The 9,085-nt window shown below is 43.5% G+C and overlaps 1 protein-coding gene across 3 annotated transcripts in view; it reads left to right on the forward strand.

Moving 5' to 3' along the window:
• Window positions 1–792: 792 nt before the first annotated feature.
• map3k4 (mitogen-activated protein kinase kinase kinase 4) overlaps window positions 793–9,085 on the forward strand; it is a 41,798-nt gene continuing 33,505 nt past the window's right edge. For 2 of the 3 annotated variants that reach the window (XM_080448621.1, XM_080448623.1), the window contains exon 1: window positions 793–999. In XM_080448621.1, coding sequence (XP_080304747.1) covers window positions 965–999 — 35 coding nt within the window. In that variant the 5' untranslated portion in view covers window positions 793–964. Of the gene's footprint in view, window positions 1,000–1,757; window positions 1,883–9,085 lie in introns of those variants that run through there. The other variant, XM_080448622.1, reaches the window with a different exon arrangement.

Raw genomic sequence — 9,085 nt, forward strand, 5'->3', positions numbered from 1 at the left:
TATAAGCTTACATTCTATAGTGTTAAGCTTCATAGTTCATCATATTGTGTCTTATTGTCTGCATATGTATATGTTACTCTGAGAGTTATAGAGAGTGCTGCTGAAATGGCCCTGGTGGTGTTGCCGTAGCAATGCAACTCAGAGACACCAGGGTTGCCATGTCCGCTTATTATAAGCGACTTAAGGCTTGTTTTTCTGTAAAGTTGCTTAGTTGTACATATTGGTTGGTTGCATTTTTTTGGGGCTTGTTTCTAAAGTGTAGTTGCTTATTGAGCTTGTTTCATAAAGTTGTTTAAACCAGTGGTTCTCAAACATGCTTATGTCAAGTACCCCCAAATTAATACATATTTGTCTGCGGACCCCCATCTGAAAATATGTCTATACATGGGCTATTAGAAAATAGCCGATCTACAAGGGATGCGACGCGTTGTGAGCTTGTAGATCTGCTATTTTCAAACATTTTACTTTTGGTACTTTCTTTCTTTCTTTTTCCTTTATTTATTCAGGAAAACCCATTGAGAGCTAGCTCTCTTTTTCAAGGACGCCCTGATAACAAACATTTGAGTATATTTTGCATATAGTATATTTTGATGCCAATACTTTTGAACTTTTACTCAAGTAACATTTTGAACACGGGCGTTTTTAGTGTTTCTATATATATTGCAGTATTGATACTTTCGCTTATTTGCAAGTACGTTTTTCCACCACTGCTTATTTCTCTCGCAAAACCTGGCAACCCTTGAGAGACACTCCTCCCAATGAGCGTTGGCTCAGAGAAAGAAAGATGGCGGCCAGGCGGTCAGAGGCGACACTCTGACTGGAGACCAGAAAGTGCTCCACAAAAAAAAGGCAAAAAGAGCCATTATTCTCCACTCTTGCAAACATCTGATGGTGCACCGTGGACCTCTTGCCGGCCGGACATGCTTTCTTCCATGCACTGAGCCCCTGCCCCCCCCTGCCCGGTATGGAGGACCCTCCGGATCGGAACGAACCGAGCAGGTAAAAAAAAAAGAAACCGACGAACGAACACACAAAAAAACTACATTATCCAGGACCTCTCGCGATGCCAGATAGTGAGCCTCGAGCGCAGACGCTGCAGGGTTGCCATGTCCGCTTATTATAGTGACTTTGGGCTTGATTTTCTGTAAAGTTGCTTGTAAATATTGTATTGATTGGTTGCGGTTTTTTGGGCTTGTTTGTAAAATGTAGTTGCTTATTTGGTTCTTATTCACTTATGTTTTAATTATTGTTTAAGCAATAATTAAGGATCCTCAAATAATATGTATTTGTCCATAGCGCAGAACCCCATCTGAAAAAAATATTGTGTCAGAGACCCTCGCACGAGATTTGTGTTTTTTTGTGTGTTAATATTTCAAATATTTCAATTTTTTTCCAAGATCTTTTTTTAAAATAGCAGAGCATTGCGAGCTGGTAGATTGGCTATTTTCAAATAGCCAATGCATATCGGTTTTAAAGTGTTCATAGGGCTTATATTTCTTTCGCACAAAACCTGGCAACACTGAGCCGCAGACTTCCTGCCAGATAGCGCTCTCTCTCCGCCGCTCTACGCGCAGGGACTCCCTCTTTCTTTGGTGTTTGGCCCGTTGGGTGGGCGTGGTTATATCCCTAAAGTCTAACCTGACAAAACAACTATGCCTCTAAACCACGCCCACACCTGGTCGAAACGCCTGAGAAAGAGGCTGTCCCTCTACGTGCAGCAGCAGCTCAACTCCTGTCTGTCTGAGTGTCTGCAGTCAGTTGTTTGCAAAGCGTTGGAAGTTGCAAACTTTTACAACTCAATTTAAACGCGTTAATTCGTGTTATTTTAACGCTCTCCGCCCGGCGCTGGATGCCGGAGGCGCCATGCTCGGCGAATGGAAAGGTAAATAAAGATATTATTTGTGCTAAATATCATAATAACTAAAGTGTTTCCTACAACAGTGCAACATGTAAAGAAGAGCAGCAGCAGGGCTAGCTAAACTAAATGACTGTCTCTTCTCTTTATGTTTATTGTTCAGGGTTTCTGTGCATGTGGGATTATTATTAATATGTTTTATTGATCTGTTTGTTTTTTAAATGCTTGGTGCTGCACCGTTGCATTTCTTTTATTAATAATTATACGATGAGGCATAAAGTTGGCTAGCTGTTTTAGCTTAGCGCGTTTTGTGCTGTTTCTGTTCCACTGTTCAGTTCTGTTTCTGTTCCACTGTTCAGTTCTGTTGTTAGGAAGCTTTGAGACGAGATGCTTTCCTTGTTGTTGTTGTAAAGCCTGTCTGTCTGTCTGTCTGCCTGCCTGTCTGTCTGTCTGCCTGTCTGTCTGTCTGTCTGCCTGCCTGTCTGTCTGTCTGCCTGTCTGTCTGTCTGTCTGTCTGCCTGTCTGTCTGTCTGTCTGTAGGGCCTTCTAAACCTATATGCATTGGCTATCGATCTACAAGCTCACACTCTGACTCTGCTATTTTCAAAACATATTTGAAAAAATGATAATATTTGGAAAATATATATACAAAAAAATATGATTTTTTTTAAGGATTTAGCTTTTCTTTTATTTTTAAATAATGGATGGATTGTTTCTTCCAAATGGTGATTCTTCTCTGCTGTATGCTGCAGAAGAAGCTGCTGCTATTGTGTGTGTGTGTGTGTGTGTGTGTGTGTGTGTGTGTGTGTGTGTATAAGAACTTGAAGTTGCACTGATTATGAGAATTCTCTACAGATGTAGAAGTCTGCAGGGAAATGCATTGCCAAACAGAGACATGCATTCTTGTTGTTGTTTGTCTTTGAGTTTAGAATGAGATCATATCATATCATTGAAGGTGATCTGTACTGCACAGGGTTAGGGTTATATCTCTATATATATATATATATATATATAGTATCTGTACTGCACAGGGAGGGACATCTGAGAATGTACTCATTAAGACCTGGCCTAGTCTACAAAATGTCTGCTAAATCCTACCAGTTTTCTGAAAAACAGTATGTTGCTGTATCAGTGGTTCTGTATCAGTGGTTCTGTATCAGTGGTTCTGTATCAGTGGTTCTGTATCAGTGGTTCTCAAGCGTTTGTCAAGGACCCCCAAAAGGATATGTATTTGGCTGCAGACCCCCATCACAAAACATTTAGTTCCAGAGACCCCCCAGAGGCAAAGATTTGAGTTAGAAATGTTCGCTTTAAAATACATATACAAAGATCTTTCAAAAATTGCATATCTGCAACCTCATAGTGTGCCGCTCTATGAGCTTGTAGATCTGCTATTTTTGAATAGCCAAAGTATAAAACAATGGCTAAAGTGGTTAAAATCTAAAATGACACAGACTCATTCCAGGTCTAAATGGGTTGGGGGGAGGGGGGGGCACATATCAAAAACAATGCATGTCTGTTGGTATGCGTTCCCCTGTCTGCCCCTGACTCATGGCGACGGACTCTCAGGAATCTGGTGTTATGTCTTTGGTTGTGACTCTTCCCCGTCAGTTAGTTCCATGTCTTTGGTTCTGACTCTTCCAGTCAGTTAGTTCCATGTCTTTGGTTCTGACTCCTCCCGTCAGTTAGTTCCATGTCTTTGGTTCTGACTCTTCCTGTCAGTTAGTTCCATGTCTTTGGTTCTGACTCTTCCAGTCAGTTAGTTCCATGTCTTTGGTTCTGACTCTTCCCGTCAGTTAGTTCCATGTCTTTGGTTGTGACTCTTCCCTTCAGTTAGTTCCATGTCTTTGGTTGTGACTCTTCCTGTCAGTTAGTTCCATGTCTTTGGTTGTGACTCTTCCAGTCAGTTAGTTCCATGTCTTTGGTTGTGACTCTTCCCTTCAGTTAGTTCCATGTCTTTGGTTGTGACTCTTCCCTTCAGTTAGTTCCATGTCTTTGGTTGTGACTCTTCCTGTCAGTTAGTTCCATGTCTTTGGTTCTGACTCTTCCAGTCAGTTAGTTCCATGTCTTTGGTTGTGACTCTTCCCTTCAGTTAGTTCCATGTCTTTGGTTGTGACTCTTCCTGTCAGTTAGTTCCATGTCTTTGGTTGTGACTCTTCCTGTCAGTTAGTTCCATGCTGCTGCTGCTGCTTTCCAAACGCTAGTAAATCATGTTTGACCAGTCCAGCGCCGTCGGCCTCCATAGCAGCCGTTATGTGATTTCACTGGAATATCTCTGGGATTGTGGTTGAATGTTTCAGGACGTGTGTAAATGTCAGCCATTTGTTATCCGATTGCGCTGCCTTACCTCTATCTGTCCTTTATTTAGTGACATAAACAAACGCACATGATTGTGCATGTGAGTGTCATTGTTGGTGTCCAACGTTGTGGCCTAGTTAAAGTGCAACATTACTCAGTCATGCCTTTGTTGACGCCACTTCAGAATCATGAATTAAGATCATGACCTTGATTGCCCATCCGTTGATCAATATCTTAATCCAGAAAATCCAATATGTAGATTTCAAACAGGTGTTTGGTTGTGCAGTTTTATTTGACATTCTTCATATTTTTTTATATATATTTATAACTAGAAATAGGATTTATGATGGCCCATTGTCCACAGAAAAATGTTTGATTGGACTGTGGAGGAAAGTAAACATGACATTAACCTATTTTAACTTGTTGGTTCTGTATTGCATTTGTCCAAAACCCGATGAGTGAGCTGTGAATGATTATATGATCATGCATGCAAAACATAGACTTATTTGTCATTCAGTTTCTACAACAAACTGAACTGCTTGTCCCCCTTTTCTGAGACTGCACACGAGGTTAACTATAGGTCAAAGTGACATGTAGTGCTTTTTCTGCAGGGAAACTGAACGCTGGTGCCGTTTTAAGATCAGATTGGGGCGCTTTGCCTGATAAATGAGGGCCATTGCAGGCATTGCCGGGACAGAGGCCCTTTGTCAATAGTGTCTTACTCTTGAACTCAAGTCTTAAGACATTTTGGCCCAGTGGCGTTCTCCTCTCCCACAAGCATTCCATGGATTTCAGGATGTGGTGTGTGTAGTGGATAGCTGCCTCAAGCCTCGCCGGCGCCCATGGCTAGAACTCATTAATGCCCCATTTGCCAGCAGCAGCACACAGGCCCAGGACTACGGATGGATCCTCCTCCAGCATTTCCTGACTGCGTCCTGTCACTGCCCACCCTTTGCTTTAGGGAAAAGAAGAATCCAAGCCTCATACTCAAGCACTTTCACTTTAGCCTTCCCTCTCCAGTGTTATTTATATAGCACATAAACGTATGAGTAAATAGGGCCAATGTCCACATAAGGTGTGAGGGTACTAGTGGTCATTTTGACTGCAGATTATAAAGCACAGAAGTTGTTTAAATGCCTGTGTTGTTGTTGTTGTTTTCTGCTGATTCATTAGTGTGTGGATGTGATGTGATGTGCAGAACTGCACATGAAACTGAAAAGCAGATTCTGGCCTCCGAAGTTATTTTAAACCATCTATACTTCATTGTCTGGGGGTCACTCACTCCTTTTCCCCCAGAACAGCAAATGTCTTCTTTGCTGAAAATGTCCTATAAGGCCACAACACAAGGCTTTGCATTGTGATGCGTTGTGAGCTTGTAGATCCGTTATGTTTCCTAAATGTTGGGGATGCTAGGCTAGGGTTCATGTGGTAATTCTCTCAGACTTGGTCTGTCAGACTACTTTGAAGGATCGACGTAACAATTTACTTGTAAATGTGGTCTATATGTAGGACTTAAGCCCCCCTTATTTAGCCCCCCTTATCTCCATCACAATCACTGACCCAACACCGCCTGCTCCACTCATATTCAACACCTCCCCCATTGAAGCCCCTCTGAAGCCCCTCGTCACCTTTGTGTTTCACCTCGGCCCAGGTGGAGGGGCTTCACAGGGGACCCAGACCGTCCTGCTGGGGGGTTTCAGGGGGGGGGGCTTTATCATTGTCACATTCTCGTAACCAAAGCTTCCATGACCATGTAACTATAACATAATATATATATATTTAAATGAATGTGTTCACAGGCTGTTATTTTTTCATAACCCAATTACGTAATCCTGATTGCATGTAGTCTGTTACTAGTTACTACCCAACCCTGACTGACTACCCACTAACCATTACTAGTTACTACCCAACCCTGACTGACTACCCACTAACCATTACTAGTTACTACCCAACCCTGACTGCTTGTGACTCTTTGCTGGCTTCACTGCTGGGAGCAGACACACACATTGTATTTAGGGTAGAAGTGATATAAGCTGAAGGGAAGGCCGTCATTATGTTCACATTGCACTGCAGCAACATTGTCTGCATGCTGCATGCACGTCTTCATTTAGTTCATCTGGGTTCATCTGGGTTCATGTGGGTTTGCACTTGCAGGGACCTTGTGCTTGTCAACAGATTATGTTCCCGAAAGCACATTTACTATGTAGACCTGAATTTAAAGCACATTTACTATTTAGACCTGAATTTAAAGAACATTTACTATTTAGACCTGAATTTAAAGCACATTTACTATTTAGACCTGCATTTAAAGCACATTTACTATTTAGACCGAGGTGGATTCCTGGTGTTAATTCTATGCATTTACAAGATCTGATCCTTTTTAAATGGGTTGAAAATGATGTGGTGCATTTTCTGAATATAATATGTTTGCATGTAGAATGGAATAGGGTCTTCTCTTCATGTAGAATGGAATACAAGCGCTGCCTTTCTCTGTGCTGCTGCTGCTGCCTGCAGTATGTGTTCAGAAAAAAGGAGAGATCCCTGAAGAGAGAGATTTATGTATCCTTTGCAGCGTGAACTCCTCACTCACAGCCCCGGCGTACTTGGAAGTGTATCATAGCAACCAAACAAAACAGCACGCCGTGATGGCGTCATCGGTTCCGCCGTCATTCCTGAGTTATTTAATCACCTCATTCTGACCAGGGCAGCACCACCTTGTGTCCCCCCCCCCCCCCCCCCCCCGTATGCACTATTTACATCCTTCTACCACAACACGCACACCCTGGCTGGCATTGCTTAGGCACAGACATGTGAGAATTCAATACCTCGGCCAAGGGTCGGGGTGCAGGGTTGTGTGTGTGTGTGTGTGTGTGTGTGTGTGTGTGTGTGCATGGTCTGACAGTGTTGTTTATAAATGGCTGGGTTGCATTATAGGGAAACAATTGACATGCGTTTATCTGTTTGCTTTCTGCAGTGTTGGGCTGACTGTGCATTCTTGTTGTATGCAGAAAGCACAGTGATAGGAGGAGTCCGTCGTAACCGCACTGTGATAAATGCTCCTCTTGTTTCGCACAAGATTGCTTAAGCCTGGTAGTTGCGCACCGACTGGTGTTGCGCACTGAATGAAGATAGCAGATCTACAAGCTCACAACGCGGCGCAATGCGACGCGTTGTGAGCTTGTGGATCGGCTATTTTCAGCCAAATATAAATCAGGATTTACTGTGCCTGACTAAGGACAGGATCACTGTAGGATCCTGTTTCACCCTGAGACCACATAACAAGCCCCTACACACACACAGGCATACAGAAGACCTCCAGTGTTTTATTTAAGAGTTGTGTGTTGTCTTTAGAGACAATATTCTGTTTGTTTGTTTCTTCCTTCCAATATGCTTGGTGTAGAACAACTGGTTGAATCTGGAATCCTGATGCATGTGAAGGCCAGCAGTGGGTTTGCAGCAGGTGTCTTTTCCCCTTCCTGCAGTTCCACCGCAGCTCCCAGGGGAGTGTGTGTGTGTGTGTGTGTGTGTGTGTGTGTGTGTGTGTGTGTGTGTGTGTGTGTGTGTGTTTGGGCCAACGCGTGTGTGTGTGACTGTGTGTGTGCACTACTCTATGGAGCAGGGCAGATGGGCAGTAGGGGCCTGTAGGGGCCTGTAGGGGCCGGTGCTCCCTCTCCATGTGGCTCCCTTTCTTTCAGTGAAAAGCCTTTGGCTGAAGTGATTTCCAGATTAGCCCCCCCCCCCCTCCCCCTGTGAAAGTGATCCAGCGCTACGGCCCTTTCAACCGGCCCTGTGCACAGATAGTGACGGACGCGTGCAGGGGAATGCCTTTCAGCCCCATGATCGATGCCAGGGCACATGGTGGTGAACGGTCCATATAGAATGTTGGTTTTCAGACACCCTCCCTTTTCTTCCCGTTCTTTGTTTTATTCAGCGGGGTCAGCCCCCCTCGGACCCTCCCCTCTAATCCTATTAAAAAGCCCTCAGAAAAGCTTTAAGGAACAAAGCTCTGACATTGTAATCTGAAAAGGCGTGCCACTGGCATTCTTTATTTAGTTATTCTTTTGTTTCCCCCCCCCGTTCACCAGGAAGGAAGTGTGTGTGTAGATTGGTTTAGTATGCTCTTTCTGCAGAACCAGGTTTAGTATGCTCTTTCTGCAGAACCAGGTTTAGTATGCTCTTTCTGCAGAACCAGGTTTAGTATGCTCTTTCTACAGAACCAGGTTTAGTATGCTCTTTCTGCAGAACCAGGTTTAGTATGCTCTTTCTACAGAACCAGGTTTAGTATGCTCTTTCTGCAGAACCAGGTTTAATATGCTCTTTCTGCAGAACCAGGTTTAGTATGCTCTTTCTGCAGAACCAGGTTTAGTATGCTCTTTCTGCAGAACCAGGTTTAGTATGCTCTTTCTACAGAACCAGGTTTAGTATGCTCTTTCTGCAGAACCAGGTTTAGTATGCTCTTTCTGCAGAACCAGGTTTAGTATGCTCTTTCTGCAGAACCTGGTTTAGTATGCTCTTTCTGCAGAACCAGGTTTAGTATGCTCTTTCTACAGAACCAGGTTTAGTATGCTCTTTCTGCAGAACCAGGTTTAGTATGCTCTTTCTGCAGAACCAGGTTTAGTATGCTCTTTCTGCAGAACCAGGTTTAGTATGCTCTTTCTGCAGAACCAGGTTTAGTATGCTCTTTCTGCAGAACCAGGTTTAGTATGCTCTTTCTGCAGAACCAGGTTTAGTATGCTCTTTCTGCAGAACCAGGTTTAGTATGCTCTTTCTGCAGAACCACGTTTAGTATGCTCTTTCTGCAGAACCAGGTTTAGTATGCTCTTTCTGCAGAACCAGGTTTAGTATGCTCTTTCTGCAGAACCAGGTTTAGTATGCTCTTTCTACAGAACCAGGGCTGGTTTAGTATGCTCTTTCTGCAGAACCAGGTTTAGT

The sequence above is a fragment of the Gymnoscopelus braueri genome (assembly GCF_963280865.1).
Source record: "Gymnoscopelus braueri genome assembly, chromosome: 14".
NCBI lineage: Eukaryota > Metazoa > Chordata > Actinopteri > Myctophiformes > Myctophidae > Gymnoscopelus > Gymnoscopelus braueri.